General features: G+C 48.6%; 3 protein-coding genes across 3 annotated transcripts; 2 read left to right on the top strand and 1 right to left on the bottom strand.

The window, feature by feature from the left end:
* Positions 1-395: 395 nt before the first annotated feature.
* Triagg1_2674 (uncharacterized protein) lies at positions 396-12,260 on the top strand (the record flags this gene model as incomplete). Its single annotated transcript, XM_062896881.1, has 1 exon — positions 396-12,260. One exon carries the CDS (start codon positions 396-398, stop codon positions 12,258-12,260), a length of 11,865 nt encoding a protein of 3,954 aa, XP_062758291.1.
* An 883-nt stretch (positions 12,261-13,143) lies between these two features.
* On the bottom strand, positions 13,144-15,490 carry Triagg1_2673 (transcriptional regulator family: Fungal Specific TF; the record flags this gene model as incomplete). The annotated part of the gene is made up of 5 exons (XM_062896880.1): positions 13,144-13,556; positions 13,611-13,840; positions 13,891-14,274; positions 14,349-15,218; positions 15,285-15,490. 5 exons carry the CDS (start codon positions 15,488-15,490, stop codon positions 13,144-13,146), a joined length of 2,103 nt encoding a protein of 700 aa, XP_062758290.1.
* Positions 15,491-16,008: 518 nt separating this feature from the next.
* Positions 16,009-17,763, top strand: Triagg1_2672 (uncharacterized protein; the record flags this gene model as incomplete). Its single annotated transcript, XM_062896879.1, has 7 exons — positions 16,009-16,160; positions 16,376-16,440; positions 16,504-16,588; positions 16,650-17,146; positions 17,211-17,450; positions 17,514-17,657; positions 17,720-17,763. The coding sequence occupies 7 exons, from the start codon at positions 16,009-16,011 to the stop codon at positions 17,761-17,763; spliced, it is 1,227 nt and encodes a 408-aa protein (XP_062758289.1).
* Positions 17,764-19,038: the final 1,275 nt, after the last annotated feature.

The raw sequence follows: 19,038 nt of genomic DNA, 5'->3' as shown, positions 1-19,038 counted from the left end.
ATTTTGCCACATGGGTTACGCATGGCTACAAGGACAGTTTGATCCCCTTTTTGCGATTTAGAAGCCGGTCAAAATGCCGAAGCCTGTTGACCTGTTACCAGTCGTCAAGTTGAAGGCCGGGAGAGTGGATCGTCCCAGGGACCCTGGATTCTTTTCCATGTCAGACCACATGCTGTGAGATTCTGCAAGTCACTATGATGAGCCTCAATATCGGAAGTCTAGAAGTCATTATCGAGCTAGCAGACTATATACTTCCAGGATCGGGTCTTGTTATCACTACGGGCTTTATCATCCAACTCCTCATTCAACACTTCAACTTTAGGCCGTCAGTCCTCCCATGATTCAACCTCATTTCGTCGTTGGTGATTTCATGTCTGACAAAGAAAACGGACAACATGCCTGAATCAATTGCCATCATTTCCTCCGCGTGTCGGTTCCCTGGCGGATCCAACTCACCGGCAAAGCTTTGGGAACTTTTGAAGGAACCGCGGGACATTCTGAAGCCGATTGATGAGAGTAGGCTGCGCCTCTCCAAATTCCATCACAACAATGGGGAACACCACGGAAGCACCGACGTCCAGGGCGCCTCATACACACTCGAAGATGATTGCCGACTCTTTGATGCTTCGTTTTTCGGCATCAGCCCGCTCGAGGCGGATATAATGGATCCACAGCAGAGGATATTGCTGGAAGTCGTCTATGAAGCCTTTGAAGCAGCAGGCTATTCATTAGACCAGATGCAGGGATCCCAAACATCTGTCCACGTCGGTGTTATGAATGGGGATTACTACGATTTACAGATGAGAGATCCCGAGACTCTACCCACACATACCGCCACTGGCACGGCCCGGAGCATTCTTTCCAACAGAGTCTCATACGCCTTTGATCTCCGAGGTGCATCAATGACGATAGATACGGCATGCTCAAGTTCACTTGTAGCACTACACCAGGCCGTTCAGGGTCTTCGAAACGGCGAGGCCACCATGGCGGTGGTTGGAGGCGCCAACCTGCTTCTTGACCCTCTGATGTACATTGCAGAATCCAATCTACATATGCTTTCTCCTGATTCGCGCTGCAAGATGTGGGATAAATCAGCAAATGGATACGCCCGAGGCGAGGGTTTTGCTGCCGTCTTGCTCAAGCCTTTGAAGGATGCTATCCGGGATGGAGATCACATCGAGGGTGTGATCCGTGAGACTGCAGTGAATTCCGATGGACGTACCAAGGGAATTACAATGCCCAGTCCAACCGCCCAAGCTGCGATGATTAGACAGGCCTATAAGAATGCCGGACTGGATCCTACGGTTGATCGCTGCCAGTATTTCGAATGCCACGGCACAGGAACTCAGGCAGGTGATCCTGTGGAAGCCCAAGCAATCAGAGATGCATTCTTTCCTCCAGGTCCTGGTATCCAAGATGACACCAAATTATACGTCGGCTCGATCAAGACCATCATCGGGCACTTGGAGGGATGTGCTGGATTGGCAGGCCTCATTAAAGCGCTGCTGGCTATGAAGCATCACACGATCCCACCAAATCTTCACTTCAAGGAGCTTAGTTCCAAAGTCGAGCCTTTCTATCACAACCTGCAGATCCCCACCAAAGCGATACCATGGCCTGAGACAAGCGATAAATGCATGAGAGCCAGTGTCAATAGCTTTGGCTTTGGTGGAACAAATGCACACGTTATCCTGGAAAGCTATGAGGGCGAAAAGCCAGCCGCGATTGAGATTCCCGACGATAAGTTCATAGGACCTCTGGTGTTGTCAGCTAGCTCCGGTGTATCGCTGATAGAATCTGTCAAGTCTTATGCAGATCGGATAAGATCAGATCCCTCTTTGGATCTCGAGAATCTTTCATGGATTTTACAGAAGAAAAGAAGCTCGTTATCGTCCAAGATCTTCTTTTCAGGTGCGACACGTCAGCGCTTGATTGACTTTATGGATAGATTTGTGGAGGATTCATCTTCTGTGCCACCAGACACTGTTGGAAATCAGTTCCAGCCCATCGATCCTAACGAGACGCCTGGCATTCTGGGTGTCTTCACTGGTCAAGGAGCTCAGTGGGCCTCCATGGGTCGGGGGCTGTATCAATCATCTCACCTTTTCCGAAGCTCGATTGAGCAATGCGAAGTTGTTATAAACAAGTTACCAGATGCTCCCAGCTGGTCACTTACTGAGCAACTCCTGGCTGACGAGGACGTTTCACGCATTTCCGAAGCAGAAATATCTCAGCCCATCTGCACAGCGTTGCAAATCGCTCTGGTTGATCTACTAAGAGCTTCTGGTGTCAAGCTTGATGCCGTGGTTGGTCACAGTTCTGGTGAAATTGCTGCGACCTATGCTGCTGGAATTATTAACCTTGAGAATGCGATGCAGATTGCATACTACCGTGGCTTCCATTCGCATTTAGCGAAGAAGAGTGTACCAGGCGCCATGATGGCCGTTGGACTCAGTTTTGCGGATGCTTACAAGTTCTGTAACCAGCCTGAATACTTTGGACGCCTCAAGGTCGCGGCCAGTAATTCTCCTCTCAGCGTCACGCTGTCTGGAAACGCAGACGCCATTATGCAAGCTAAAGCGCATTTTGACGAAAGTAAGACGTTTGCAAGGCAGTTGAAGGTCGACACAGCATATCATTCACACCTTATGATTCCGTGCGCAGAGGCATACCTGAAATCACTACTGGCCTGCGACATCCAAATCCAGAGCCCCCGGGAGGATTGCATCTGGTCAAGTAGCGTTCGTGGTGACACTGACCTGCTAGAAGATGGACTTCAGCCTCTCAAAGGACAATACTGGGTGGATAACCTCCTTGGCATGGTTCAGTTCTCTCAAGCTGTAGAACATTCGATTTGGCACGGCGGCCCTTTCAATGTCGCCATCGAAATCGGCCCTCATCCAGCGCTCAAGGGCCCGGCTGAACAAACACTCAAGACGTATTTCGGAACCGTGCCCAATTACGCAGGACTGATGAGACGTGGTGACGATGAAGTTGAGGCCTTCTCTGGCGCATTGGGATATGTGTGGTCTTATCTTGGCTCCTCGGCCGTTGACTTTGACGGCTACCGCAAAGCATTTGATCGTCAAACATCCCCAAATCTGTTGAAAGACCTTCCAAGTTACGGTTGGGACCATCGCAGGGCCTATTGGAGAGAATCCCGAGTCTCACGTAACTACCGCTTGCGCAATGACAAGAGCCATGAGTTGCTCGGCCGCAGGACGCCCGACGACTCAGACCAAGAATTGCGATGGAGAAATATTATCCGACTCCACGAGCTGCCATGGATTCAAGGCCATTTGTTCCAGGGCCAGGTACTGTTTCCTGGAGCAGGATATATTGTCATGGCTCTACAAGCGGGTGCAGAAATTGCAGATCAACGTGCTGTTGAGCTTTACGAAGTCACTGATATCTCCATGGATAGAGCCATGGTGATTCCAGAGGGTACGGCTGGCGTTGAAACATTGTTTACTGCTAGATTATTGGAGAATCAGTCCAAGGTTGAGTCGAGTGAGAGTTTGAGCTTCGAATTCGCTTGTTATTTCTGTAATGATGAGAACAACGGTCAACCTGTGAAAGCCGCTTATGGTCGCTTGACAATTCTCTTCGGCGATTCCGATACTCTGCATCTACCTCCTCGACTGGTGCCAGCTTCAAACTTGGTCCCTATCGACATGGATCGATTTTACACGTCCATGACCAGTGTTGGCCAAGAATACCTGGGTGTTTTCCGCAGCATTAAAGAAGGTAGAAGGGCATTGGGCTTTTCATCTACAGTCTCGTCGTGGGAGACTGACAATCTGAAAGGCAATAATTACGTTATGCATCCCGGCTTTTTGGACGTTGCGCTACAAACTCTTTACGTCTCATTTGCTTCTCCAGCCAGTGGAGGTTACTGGGCGCCATATCTCCCAGTAAAGGTCGGCCGACTTTCGTTAAATCCTCATGCCACCTATTCCAACGGTGCAATGACGGAGATGGAGGCCGATAGCTTTGTTACGACGGGATCATCAACACTGCTCAAGGGAGACATTCACGTCTATCTTAAAGGTGGTTCACAGACAACATTGCAGATCGAAGGTCTCGAGATGAAAGCCGTCTCTGAGCCGCAAGCCTCCAACGATAAGCACCTCTTTTCTGAAACCGTTTGGCGAGCGGATTCGTCCTTTGCTCTGGTGGATTTAGACGCAGAAATCGAAGACTTGGACGATATCCCACTAATGGAGGCATTAGACCGCACAGCTGTATACTATTATCGCAAGTTCCTTGCCGATATTGGTTCCAAAGATCGCAAGACGTTTGCATGGTACTACCAGCTGATGACTACTGCTGCAGAGGAGCTCATAGCTCGTGCTGCAAACGGTGACCATCCAGTCATAAAGCCAGAGTGGCTCAAAGACTCCGCTGAAGTCATTGAAGAGCTTAACAAGACACATGGAGAGAGCGTTCATCTCAAGCTGATACGTGCCGTAGGCGAAAACCTGCTGAAGCTCGTGGTTGGCAAAGTGCAAATTCTCGAGGTGATGTTGGCTGATGACATGCTCAATCGATTCTATGTAGAAGGTTACAATTTCTCAATCCTCAACAACAAAATCGGACAGGCTATGAAACAGATCACGTTCAAAAATCCTCAGGCAGTTGTCTTGGAGATTGGTGCTGGCACGGGAGGCACGACAAGAAGTGTTTTCGATGCCATTGACAGCGCTTACTCTTCATATACATTCACAGATATCTCGACTGGATTCTTTGAGAATGCTGAAGAGAGATTCCGTGACCACAGTGGCAAGATGACGTTCAAGGTCTTGGACATTGAGAAGGACCCCCAGAGCCAGGGATTCACCGAGAATACTTATGATGTTATCATTGCTGCCAATGTTTTCCACGCGACCCGAACGCTAGGCGATACAATGCGCCATGTCAGGAGTCTCTTGAAGCCTGGTGGCTTTCTGCTCATGCTCGAAGTAACCGGCCCAGAACTTTTGAGAACGCATTTCATCATGGGTGCATTGTCTGGATGGTGGCTGGGTGGTGATGACGGTCGTGTCTTGTCGCCAGCTTTGACAGCCTCTCAGTGGGATGAGCTGCTTCAAGAGACGGGATTCTCTGGTGTCGATACCATATTCTATGATACAGCTGATGAGGCCCAGCACTCGGTTTCATTTGTCCTGAGTCGAGCGACGGACTCTCAAGTTGAACTGCTGCGTAACCCTCTCCCCAGAATTCACGATATCCAAGGCGAGCAGCCCATCTTGATCGTTGGTGGCAAATCATTGTTCACAGCGCAAATTGTCACGGATGTCCAGAAGTCGTTGTCTCACTGGAAGAAGCGTATTATCAAAGCCAAGAGCTTGGACGATGTACCTGTGTCGACTCTGGTGCCAGGAACGTCTGTTCTCTTCCTCGGGGATCTTGACAAGCAAGTCTTCTCAGACATGACGTCGGAACGATTGATGCGACTACAGAGTCTCTTCCTCACGGCAAAGAACGTCCTTTGGATCACCGAAGGCAGAACAGCCAAGAATCCAGAAGCGAACATGATAGTCGGAGTCGGCCGCACCTTGTGGACAGAAATGGCCCATCTAAAGCTCCAGTTCCTAGACATTGATACTGACGTCAGATCTCGAGACATTTCCAAGATCATCACTCAGGCCTTCTTAAGGCTGGAAGTCTTGTCCCATCCAGAGTACGATGGCGAAAACAGTCTTTGGCAAATAGAGCCTGAGTTGATCTACGATGGAGAAAAGATGCTCATCTCTCGAATCTTGCCAAACAAGACTCTCAATGATAGACACAATGCCAGCCGACGACCGATTAAGCAGACTCTCGATCTGCAATCTGCGGCCGTCGATATTGTCCAAGAAGGAAAGTCATTTGTGCTTGTCCCATCCGCCCCAGGTGCATTCGCGGAAGATGAGAAGATTCAAGTGAAGTACTCGCTGTCTCTATCTAATGACACTCAACACCCTGTGCTCCTCAACGTTGGCTCGAACTCGCACACAGGCGAAACAGTGATTAGTCTCAGTAGATCATGCTCGTCTACTTTGGACGCGGCTAATGCTATAAGCCTTGGCGACGTACTTTGCAACGCCCAATTGTTGGAATCGATCGCCTGCAGTATCTTCTTGGATCTCATCCGCAGCAGAATCCCAACCAGAGGTACAATCTTGTTTTACGAGCCACCAAAGGCCTTAGTCCACCGACTGCAATCAGATGCCGATCTGAAAAACAGAGAATTCCGCTTTGTGTCCACGGGCACGAAACAAGCGTCGCCTGACTGGATTCAACTATTCCCAAGGGCCTCACAAACTGCCAACAGGCTTTTGCTACCGCTTGACACATCCTGCGTTTTCGAGTTCCAGAATGCTTCAAGTGTCAATCTAGAGGGCATCTTGCCACCCAATACCTCAATTCTCAGTGTATCTGATATCTTACACGAGATTCAGAGTAGTTGGCAAACGAAGTTGTCCAGTTTCTTACACGACCTACACCAGTCCAACTCTGATTCCATTCATACACAGATGATCAAGGTGTCTCGCCTTCTTGAGTCATCACCTGAGAGTGTATCAGATTCCATTATTATCGACTGGAATGACTCAAGCCTACTTAACGTGGCTCTCAAACCACTGGATGTGTCCAAGGCTTTCTCGAGCAATAAGACCTATCTCCTGGTTGGCATGACCAAAGAACTTGGCCTTTCTCTAGCCCAGTGGATGGTCAAGAATGGCGCGCGTCATCTTGCGCTCACCAGCCGAACCGGTAGCGTAGAGGATCCCGGATGGGTTCCAGCAATGAAGGCACACGGAGCAAATGTGCAACTCTTCAGCATGGACGTCTCGGATTTGGGTTCAGTTACCGAAGTCGTCGAGACTATTAACAAGACCATGCCACCTATCGCCGGAGTATGCAACGCGGCAATGGTTCTGTCAGATGGTTTATTCGCAGACATGAGCTTCGATGTATTACAAAACACGCTGAAGCCCAAAGTGGATGGAAGCCGAAATCTGGACCGAGTATTCTATGATACACCTCTCGACTTCTTCGTCTTGTTCTCTTCAATGGCGAGTATCATCGGAAATCCTGGACAGTCAAACTACCACGCCGCCAATCTCTACATGGAGGGACTTTGTGGTCAGCGCCGCAGCCGCGGACTTGCAGCCTCAGCTATGCACATAGGCATGGTGGCCGATATTGGCTATGTTGCCCGGAGAGGCCAATCCATGGAAGACCATCTGCGCAAGATGTTCTTCTTGCCTCTTTCAGAATCTGACGTACATCAGCTGTTCGCCGAAAGCATCTTGACAAGCCAGGACACTGTTTACGGGCTGGAGCCTTTTGTAGACTCGCCTGAAGCGCCGAAGCGACCACCTTGGGAAGGAAACCCTCGCTTCTCTCATTTCATGCGCAAGGAAGCATCTAGCAACGAAGTATCTAAGGATCGTGCTCTAGACACAGACTACAAGCAGCGTCTGCAAAGTGATGAATCGGAAGATTCTCTGATTGAAATGGTTCAGCAAGTATTCGGACGGAAGCTGGAGGCCATGATGCAGTTGTCGCCTAACAGTATCAATCTCAACGTGCCTTTGATCGACTTGGGTGTTGATTCCTTGTTGGCCGTCGAAATCCGAAGTTGGTTCTTGAAGAAGCTTGGCATGGACGTCCCGGTCCTGAAGGTGCTTTCAGGTGATACAACTGCACAGCTGTGCGAGGATGCAACTAGAAGGTTCTTGGGCCTCAAGCTAAAGCAGAATTCAACGTCCAAACCGGAGCAGCAGCCGGCGATTCTGAAAGTCACAACAGGGACCCCAATTTCAGACAACAGAAGCAGCAAATTTCTTTCGATTGAAACACCTGCCTTACAACCCAGTAGTGCGTCCAATTCGAGCGGTCACGAAGATGATTCTGCACATTCGTTAGGTGACTCCGTCAGCGTCCCGGACATTGCTACTCCTAATGAAGAGTGCTCTCAAAACTCCTTCAACTCGAGCTCGACGGTTGATTATGAGGCCGAGGTACTGGAATTTGGACTTAACCAGGCTATTAAAGAAGCTGAGATTATGTCTCATGCTCAATCTCGACTGTACGTCGCGCAGAACTACGTCAATGACCCAACCACCTACAACGTCACAGTCACTTATCAAATCCAAGGAAATCTCCAGATCCCAAGGTTCAAGCAGGCATTAAATTCAGTAATGACTCACCACGAATCATTGCGAACATGCTTCGTCAAAGATGAAAACACCAGTCTTCTCAAACAGGGTGTCTTGCCATCTCCGTCTTACTACCTCAGAATCGTGCAATCTAAACAAGACGATGCGGTAGACCGAGAGATTGCTCTGTTCAAAGCCAAACACTGGGACTTGGACCATGGAAGAACGTTTGGAGTTTCTTTAGTCGTTCAATCACCGGAAGTGAGCACTGTTATCTTTGGCTATCACCACTTGGTAATGGATGGTGTGAGCTGGCATATCTTCCTGCGAGATCTTAGCACCGCTTACCAGCTTCGCCCATTGGTCAAATCATCGAGTAGCTACATCCAGTACGCAAAGAAACAGCAAGCAGCTATTGAAAACGGAGATTTCGCTGGAGATTTGTTATTCTGGAAGCAACTCCATGACCAACCATCGGAGCCCCTGCAACTGCTCCCCATCACCAATGTTGTTGCCCGTAAACCACTGACCCAATACTCCAGCCACGTTCAGTCTCGGGTCATCGATACAGAGTTGGTGTCTCGAATTAAACAAGCCAGCAAAGCTTTGAGAGTGACTCCGTTCCACTTTCATCTAAGCATCGTCCAACTCATCCTGTCACGATTCTTGGCACTAGACGACATTTGCATTGGTGTGACTGATGCCAACCGCTTAGATGAAGACTTTTCAGAAACTGTTGGATTCTTTTTGAACCTCCTGCCATTGCGTTTCCAGGTAGATCAAGACGGCTCCTTTGGTCAACTTGCCGCCAACACGTCCCGCAAAGCTCTTGAGGGCCTGGCTCATTCTGCCGTCCCCTTTGATATTATTCTCGATCACCTCGACGTTGCCAGATCACCAGCCTACAGCCCTCTTTTCCAAGTAGCTGTCAACTATCGAGTGGGAGCTTTGTTGAAAAGATCCATGGGTGATTGCGGAATTGAACTCACCCAGGTCGAGGACGCTAAAAATCCTTATGATATCAGCTTTGGAGTCACAGAGATTACCTCTGGCACCTGTCTCATTGAGCTCACATGCCAGAATGCGCTCTACACTGTGGAGGATTCTCAGACCTTGATGGACATTTATATCCACTTGCTCGAGACGCTGTCCTCGAACACAGAGTTGAAGGTCAAAGATTGCCCTTTGTTCGACAGTAAAGCCATCTCTCAGGCAGTTGAAGTGGGCAAAGGACCAGACGTCTCTTACGACTGGCCGCCAACACTTTCGGCGAGATTCAATGAGGTGCAGAGAGCGTACCCCGATGACATTGCGGTCAAGGATGGACTCAGAGATGTTTCTTACTCTCGGTTATCGAACGAAGTCAATGGCATTTCACAGCTCATTCTTGCGCAAGGTGCATCTCCAGGTGCCCATATCGCGGTTCTATGCGAACCGTCCGTAGATTCAGTCGCCTCTATGCTCGCCATTCTTCAGGCGGGATGCGTTTACATCCCACTAGATCTCAGCCTCCCAGCCGCCCGTCACATATCGATCTTGAATGATTGTGACCCCGCGTTCGTCATCGTTCATGAAGCTACCAAGGAGGCCGGTACGCAGCTGATTGCGGCATCGCAAACCAATGCTCAGTTGCTCAACGTATCTGATATAAAAGCTAAGGACGAACTGGTTTCAATTGAAGGACAAGCAGACGCGCCCGCATGTATCCTGTATACCAGTGGTTCCACGGGGAACCCGAAGGGAGTTGTCCTCTCCCAGGCCAATTTCGCCAACCACCTAGCTGTCAAGACACAAGAGCTTCTCATTGAGCGCGAAGTGGTCCTTCAACAGAGCTCTCTGGGCTTCGACATGTCCATCATCCAAATATTCGTAGCTCTTGCCAACGGCGGCAAACTGGTCATCGCCTCACGCGAGAAACGTGGCGATCCTATTGCACTTTCTGAGCTTATGCAAAAGGAGTGTGTCACATTCACCATTGCCACGCCTACTGAATATCTCATGCTACTGCGAAATGGTGAAGAACATCTCCGAAAGTGTACTTCATGGCAACAAGCGTGCATGGGAGGTGAGGTGGTGTCATCACAACTACTCCATCAGTTCAGATGCTCTCAAGTCTCAGTAAAGCAGCTTACAAACTGTTATGGACCAACTGAAATCACCGCCGCAGCAACTTTCCAAGATTTGTCCCCAGCACTAACAGACGGCTCATTTCAAGTAACTGAAGGCTTGATAGGCAAGGTTTTGCCTAATTACTCGGTCAAAATTCTCGATTCCAGCGGCAACGCAGTACCACTTGGCGTTTGTGGCGAGATCGCCATTGGTGGTCAGGGTGTCGCGTCGGGATATCTTCATCTACCTGAATTGACGGCAGAGAAATTCGTACTTGACTCACATAGTACCCAGGAGGGCGCCAGCATGTACAGGACAGGCGACAAGGGTAGACTACGCCGCGACGGTTCACTAGAATTCCTGGGCAGACTCGACCAAGATTCGCAAATCAAGCTTCGCGGTCTTCGAATCGAACTGGGTGAAATTGAGCATGTTCTCATTCAGGCTGGAGAAGGCTTATTCTCCGATGTTGTGGTCACAGTCAAGGGCGATCCCGCCGTTCTGGTCGCCTACGTTGTTCTTAACAAGGACAGGACAGCGGATCGAGCAACGCTGCAGGCTATCCTTTCGAAACTGCCTCTTCCACAATACATGATCCCTGCTGCTATTCAAGTTCTCGAACGGCTACCAACCAATTCGAGTGGCAAAACCGACAGGAAAGCGGTTGCAAGCCTCGATTTTGTCCTTGTAGCAGAAGGTAGCCATTCTAACGAGCGTTTGGACTTGTCTGAGGGAGAATTACTGCTGCTCTGGCAAAAGGTTCTTCCTAGTACAAACGAAGCTCATAGCTTGGATCGTAACTCAGATTTCTTTTTACACGGTGGAAACTCGTTGCTACTTATGAGGCTTCAGGGCGCCATCAAGGACTCTATGGATATCTCAGTCCCCATCAGCGAATTGTACCAAGTCAGCACGCTCGGAAAGATGGCTGCTCATCTCCGCAACAAACGAGATCAACTAGCCACAGAGTTCGAACCCATCGACTGGGAGCTGGAAACCGCCATCCCAGATCACATTTTGGCTATCTCACAGGACTCGCAACCATCAACTTCATTGAGTGCAGAAGGGCACGAGATTGTACTCACGGGATCGACAAGCTTCCTTGGAGCAGCAGTTCTAAAGGCTTTATTAAAGGAGTCTACAGTCAAGAAAGTCCACTGCATCACTGTCCCCAGCGACCAGAGCAGCACGCTTCCAGTCCATCCTAAAGTTGTCCACTACCAAGGCACCCTTTTGTCACCCACCCTCGGACTCTCAGAGACAGAGCGCTTGAAGTTGCAAACATCGGCTACTTGCATCATCCACGCCGGTGCAAATGGGCACTGCTTAAACAACTACTCATCTTTGAGGGTGCCCAACGTGTATTCCACACACTTCCTAGCCTCGCTAGCTCTACCACGAGGCATTCCTATCCACTTCATCTCATCCAATCGAGTGGCTCTCCTCTCAGGAAGCATGCAGCCGGCGGCCGAGTCCATGTCCCAATTCACTCCTCGTACAGATGGTGCAGAAGGCTTCACAGTGGCCAAGTGGGCGAGCGAGCGGTTCCTCGAAACCCTTGCTGAGAAAGCCCATCTCCCCGTCACGATTCACAGGCACTGCATCCTGACAGGCGACGAAGCACCAAACGAAGATGCCGTGAATGGTGTCATGAAATACTCCTCATTGACTCGTACAGTTCCGCTTTTTGCGAACTTTGATGGATTCTTCGATCTCAAAGATGTCCATACCGCCGCCGCCGATATTGCAACCAATGTTCTGTCAGAGGACAGTACGGATAGAAGCGTGCGATTTATCCACCATTCCAGCGGCGTAAAAGTGCCGATATCAGACTTTAAGAAGCACTTGGAGAAGCTCTATAGCGGAGTCTTTGAAGAGGTGACAATGGATGAGTGGATTGGCAAAGTGCTCGAGGCAGGCATCGATCCACTGATTACCAGCTACTTGCAGGCAATGGCTGAGAAGGAGGAGGTGATTCAATTTCCATTTTTAGGAGTTTCTTGAGTATTGCAGTTTTATTTTTGTTTTCCAGATGTTCTATCTGATAACTCTACCGCCGGTCAACGGTATGAGGTAGTTATCTGGAGTACATGTATATAGGTGCTGGCGTTGAAGGATATCGTGTAAACATGTTCATAAAAAGATTTTCTCACAGGCATAAAAGTCTATATGAAAATGGTTCTCAAATATAATAGATGCTTCAGAAAGAACCACGAAGGCTCTCCCCCGCATCACGTGAATATTGAAAGTTGGGTGATTCAACTTACTGCTGGCCGGTCTCGGCCCCGTGCAAATTTTTGACTCAAAGAGTGAGAAACTAGGGATCCCGATAGACGAGCTTATACCTGAGCAACTGAAGGCCATTGATAGCCGATTCCCGGGTCGATTCCCGGATGATATCATACTCAAGTGTATTCAAATATGAGAATGGAAGGTCGAAGCGAAATCGGCTAGAGGCGGCACTAGTTCGTCAAGTATTCAAGAGCAAATCAATCCTTGAAGCTGAGTCAAGTTAGAGAGAACAGAATGTCTCCAACAACTCATGCCCCGGACTTTCAACTTCGGTTTAGGGATTAGATCTGGGAAGTCTCTTAACATTTGAGTCAGGGCACCTAGCCGCATCTAAGCGGCAGTATGAGCAATTCGACACTCACAAAGCGTTCATATATGGCACCCAAGCATTATGCGCTGACATATCAGGGGGATGGCTTCATCTCGGTGTTTTGAGCCATGGCGCAGGTCATATAAATTCGATATGAATACATGTATATACAATAGTTGGCCAGATGGCTTTAGCATTGCTTTGCAGCTCATTCTTTCCGATCAGGCCCCATAGCGTATTCCGTTGAAAGTCAGAGAAACGATACAAGGGCAACACAAGTACCTACTATGATAGCATGAATTCTGGAATGTCAAAGTCAAGCCAATTCCAATCGTGAAACGCCTGTGAGAGATCAACGCCCTGGCCCTGGGTATCAACTCCGAAGAAAATATTGTCCATGTTAAGAGGAGTTTCTTCAGAAACAACAGTCCCTGTGCCATTTTGAGGACTCTGTCGTGTCTCAGCTTGTCCCATTTCATTTGGCGGTGGCTCTCCGCGCCTCTTGGTGGCTTCAAACTTCTGCCGATAATCCCATAAAGCTTGGATGCCCCCCTGAGCAGATATATCATACGATATGTAAAATTCGAAAATGGCAACGGCCTGTTCCCATGAAGTCTTGTTCGGCTCCTGGTCTAGATCGACGCCCAAGTCTGGTATTAAACTAGCCGCCAACAGGACTGTCGCTGAACCGAATGTCACTGTAGATGGTCAGATTAGCAAAAGAAAGAACGGGTCACATGTTGGTGTCTCACCTCGTAATGTGTGCCAAGTCGATGCTCGGTACACAATGTGGATGTTTTTATGTACTTTATCAATCACTGTCCGTGCCGTAGTGACACAGAGCTTGTTGACCTCTTGAAGCAGTCCCATGGTGAGACTTTGGTTGCCAGTCTTTGCTTTCCGTAGCTCCGAGCGGATTGAACGATTTGCGACGCTTGCCAGCAGACAAGGGCGAAGAATAGTAAGCTTAACATAGATTGAACTACAAAGGGTATTAGAATAAGCGCATCCCGAATGATCATTTGAACTTACCGCGTCCTCAATATCTGTCCTTGAATCTGAAAGCACTCATCCACGGCATGTTCATTGGCTTCCTGGAGGTGGCTGGGTAAGCTGCCGAGAAACTCATCGAGGTGAAGACAATATTTAGGAATTTCGCTGATATACTGGGTCAGAAGAGAATTCGAGCGTTGTCCTCCTAAATTCTGACCGAGAAGATGTATATTCGCCGCAATGTCGCGAGGAACATCACACATGTGGCGATAGTATCGAAAAAAGTCGAGCCGAGAGGGCTTATCTGCTGGTTGAGAGCCTTCGCCTTCTTCCTGCAAGTACTCATCGTCAATTGGCTGAGGTGTCGACACCAGATTCGGCACGGTTATGTCCATTTGCCACCCAAACGTATATGATGCTATGCTATTCACTCGTAGTTAGTTGTCGCATCTTGTGTATAGTATATACGCGCATAATCTAGAGCGATGCATACCTACCTATCCATTATTGTGGCAACATGCCACACTCTGTGTCTCATTTCCCGTTCTAATTGGCCCATTGATTCGGGGGCCTCTTTATCGAGCCCAAGGCCAAAAGCAACTCTTTGCGCAATACCTAGTGTGCTCCAACATCGCGAGGCAAAAGATGTATATTGGAGATAGATGACTCTCAGCAGAAACAGCTGCAGCACCTCGAATGAGTATGAATCCAGGGTTTCGGCAGAAATCAGATGGACTGATCGCCTGTACAACGACTCGGCATCTCTCTTTCTCCAATTGGCAGGACAGTGTTCGGACCGCTGGCAGCCGATAGCCAAGACAATATTGATCGTGGCAAGTAGGAGGATGTCATTGCCTGTATATCTTGAAAATGATTCTGTAGACTTCCAAAGAGCCTCATATTTGTTCATGAAGCCTGGTCGGTGCAGCACAGGGAAGACCGGGTGCGAATATCGCCAGTATGTGCTAATAAGAGAGTCTGCCAGATTCTTCTCTGGTAGCAGCAGGTCATCCATATCTAAGCCTACATCCTCGGCATTTGAGACGTTGAAACCAATTGGATCTCTGAGAAACGACTTGCTTAATGATGAGTTCCTATTTGGTGTTGGTTTACACGGTTCAATCGTAGCGACGACTCGATTAATGAAAGAAAAAGTTGAGGGTGGACCGAATACGTCCTCATCTCGATCAATGGCGTCTTTTGAATCCGATTCCTTTTCAATACAGGTTTCCGTAGTACTATTCTTCGACCATTTCCTGCCCAATGGTTTGGGCTCGGTGGAGTGTCCAACAAGCGAGTCTCTATTTGAAGCAGCAACCGAGCTTCCAGATGAGATTGCGCCATTCGGAGATGGATGTGGAATATTCCTTGAATGTGCCATGTCTAGTTAGAATTTCCGCATCACAGTCCGCGCCATGGAGAGTCCGGCATACCGAAATGAGACAATCCTGTGCTCTCCCGGCCGTGTTTGTTCGTAGACACACTGATCAGGGAGGCCTCTGCTCAGGCACGTCAAGCACGAAGGACGATTCCCATCACACTTTGACTTCCTGGTGCGACAAGGCCGACAGGAAGTTCGAATTCGATTGCGCTTCCGGCGAGGGATGGCCAACGCCGCTTTAGGCGGCTTCCCCTCCATCTTCCGAGGTCGCCGACAGAGATGCGGAATTTGAGAAAGCTTCGGTGGCCCCTTGAAGCGCGGAGCTATCATGCAAGAGAGCAAAGACAAGATACGCAGAAGAGAATAATCAGATTTGAGGCGCGAGACAGAACCCCAAGAACATCAGGAAGCGGATGACACGAGGGACCTCCGAGTCATATGGGGCCGGGGATGGTGGGGATAGTTAGGAAATAAGACGCTTCCCCGATTGGACAGCAGCCATTTCGTAGGAGATAACCGCTTGATCTAATTGGTTCATGGTCGGCCGGGGTTATTCTTCAAAGCTAATTGGCCTGCGATAGAGTTGGAGGTTGGCCAATGTGGAAATGGTCGCGGAGATATGCCAGGGACGCATCAGTACGATGATGTGAGCCGATTGTATCAGTGTATAAAGGAAAAGGATGTGACGGAGGAGGTCTCAGACATGCGCTCCAATCATCCGTCCTTGTCTCGTGTGCCGCCTACAACGATCAATGCAAAGGCATTGCCTCAAAAGGATGGCCTCTGAGAAAGATTTCGAGACACCGTCTGGTGTAATACAAAGCTCCGACGAAGGCGATTTTACAGAGTTGAGTTCTCAAAATGGACAGATGAATACCGAGAAACCCTCCCAGGCGGAGGAGGAGATGAAGGAGGGCGGGTATGGCTGGTAAGTTTTTATGGGCGTCATACGCATTTCCATTAGTCGCTTACAAAACCATGCGCGTAGGGTCATTGTGGCAGCCGTCTGCCTAATATTGGCCCATTCATTTGGAATAAATTCTGTAGGTGCTTAATTTATATGTAGATGAAGTACATGGAGAGACTCTTACTAACAAAGCGTCTTTAGATGTTTGGTGTATTTTTAGCATTCTATCTAAAAAGCAACACCTATCCGGGAGCTACTCCTTTACAATTCGCCTTTATCGGAGGTCTCTGCTTTTCGATCGGTACGAATCTTTACCAATTAATATACTGATTTGCATAACAACATCTGATGGTTTAAAACTTAGCTTTTATCGTCCCGCCGGTATCGACCATATTGCATCGCAAAGCGGGTGTTCAGATTACCGTCATAGTCGGAGGGATATTCATCTCGTACGTTCGATCGCCAGACAATATAAAGGGTATGATACATCCTACTAATTTGAACCGGTAGGGGTGGCTACATTGCCGCATCCTTCTCGAAAACCATATGGCAACTCATCCTCAGCCAAGGCGTCTGCTACGGCATCGGTATGGGAATATGCTTCACCGGAACAGCCAGCTTGGTTCCTCAGTGGTTCAAGAAACGGCGATCTCTCGCAAATGGTATCGCAACCGGCGGCACGGGCTTTGGCGGCCTGACCTATTCCTTGGCTGCGAATGCAATGATTCAGAGGCTGGGCATTGCTTGGACTTTTAGAATTATGGCCATTATCTGCTTTGTTGTGATAACAATCTCTGCTCTGCTTCTCAAGGAACATGTCAAAACTCCCAAGGCAGATAAGATTTTGGAGTGGAAATTCTTCAAAATGGTTGACTTTTGGCTCTTTCTTGGCTGGCTATGGTTGGCTAGTCTGGGCTACGTTGTTGTGGTCTTTTCTCTTTCGGCATACGCTCAACAGGTTGGCTTTTCGGCACAACAAGGCTCTCTTGCGTCTGCCATGTTCAACTGTACGTGGAAAGTTTTCCCTGTTTTGCTGTTAAACCCATGGCACTGACATCTTTGCTCTATTAGTATCGACTGGTATTGGTCGCCCACTCATTGGCTTCCTATGTGATAGGTTTGGCACCATCAGAGTTACCATGTTGGGCACATTCTTTTCCGCCCTGATTACGTTCTTCATTTGGATATTTGGTGGCAAATCATATGGGGGCTTGATGGTATACGCCTTGCTCGGCATGTTTCCCAGCCTCTTGTGGGCCACGTTTGTGGTCATGGCCGCGTCAATCTTTGGCTTAAAGCTGATGCCTGCCGGTAAGTGTGAAGAGCCTTTAGAAGGGCGAAGTGAAGCATGAGATTCTAACATTCGATATGCAGCGATATCTCTCTCGATCCTCACGTTGGCACTCCCTTATACGTTTGCGGAGGCGATTGGCCTTAGCTTGAGAAAGTCGGGTACGGATGGTTTCATCAACGTACAAGTCTTTGCCGGCGTCATGTTTGTCGCTGCCGGCATTTGTAGTAAGTAGAACAGTACCTATTACACAATTCTGTAAAATGTGTGGCTAATGTTGAGTTCCCAGCCCTGATTCTCACCATCAGAAAAGGGGAATTATATCGAAAATAAGATGAGATCCTTGAAGACTCAGATTGGTCAAGACGATGCGATGGAGGTTGCGATTCTTGTACAAAAAACCGGCATAGAGCGCTTAATGATTGCTGTTTAGACATGAGCATGGCGAGCTTCAGATTGGGAATGCCGACTTGCCCGATTCGTCAACCATGGGATTATTGATTGGGGCATAGATTGGCATATAGACATTGATAGCATACGAGTTTAGAATAGTTTTTACATGGATTCACCAGACGAGGGACGAAAGCTTGGGTACGAACGAGTATGCATGAGATGAAATGGAGGCTAGTGTCCTGCAGTTGGATAAGATCAAATGTCAGGCTGACATGCGTCATGATAATGCCCATGTCTCGGAGTATTAAATGCATCTTCACGGCGGGTTAACTAGGTACATAATAAGCAGCCCCAACTAGGCCACCGCCTTTCGTACTAGAGGATCTCTGATTTTCAAGTTTATTCTGAGGTATAAAGTATGCGGATGTTTTTATTAACTGATAGTAATTTATATAGACAAAACGATATGGGCTTGGTATAAGATACAGGTTATAAAACCTCCCCTCCAGTACTCGCAGAAGAGGCGGGGGACTAGCTCAGCCCTGCTTACTCATCAACCCTCCGGTAATACTTGGCACAAGGCCGGCAGTATCATCACAGGAGGCATCACAAATTACATAAATACTCCGTAATATCCTGGTATTGATACGCTCGACGGATTGACTACCTATGCAGTAATGAAGCAGGGGTGAGTGTCTGATGGGTAGCAATCGAGAGACGGCTGAATGCTGAGTCAACCCGCCGTAGAGGCTCTTTTGTTCCCATCAGCCAGCTCAATCATGCACCAAGTATTACTATCCGCATGGATGTCAATGGCATGTTATTGTGCGGTGAGCTGATGGGGTTGGTTGTGTACGAGTACGGGCATGTACTCGTACTGTATGCGTCAAAAGCGCCCTTTGGAAATACATGTACAAGTTGGAGGAATGAGAATAAATTAAAAATACCTCCGTAGGCGACGACACGTTGTGTTAGCGACGCCCTTTACTTTACTTTGCGTTGCTTCAACTTTCCTTTTACTGGCGCCAAACAAGAGACATCCATTGCAACAAGTTGGTTGCAAAGCCGAACGTGCCGAAAGCTGATGAAACACACGCAAAGGGCGCTCGCTGCCTTGGAAACACACACGCGCAGCCTTGCCAATGAGTCGAAGAGTGAATGGATGAATCAAGAATTAACCCCCGAACTTGTATATGTAGTCATCTTTAGGTGACT

This window comes from Trichoderma aggressivum, assembly GCF_033847375.1.
Source record: "Trichoderma aggressivum f. europaeum strain CBS 100526 chromosome Unknown scaffold_007, whole genome shotgun sequence".
Lineage (NCBI taxonomy): Eukaryota > Fungi > Ascomycota > Sordariomycetes > Hypocreales > Hypocreaceae > Trichoderma > Trichoderma aggressivum.
This window is presented reverse-complemented; position numbering and strand designations above follow the sequence as displayed.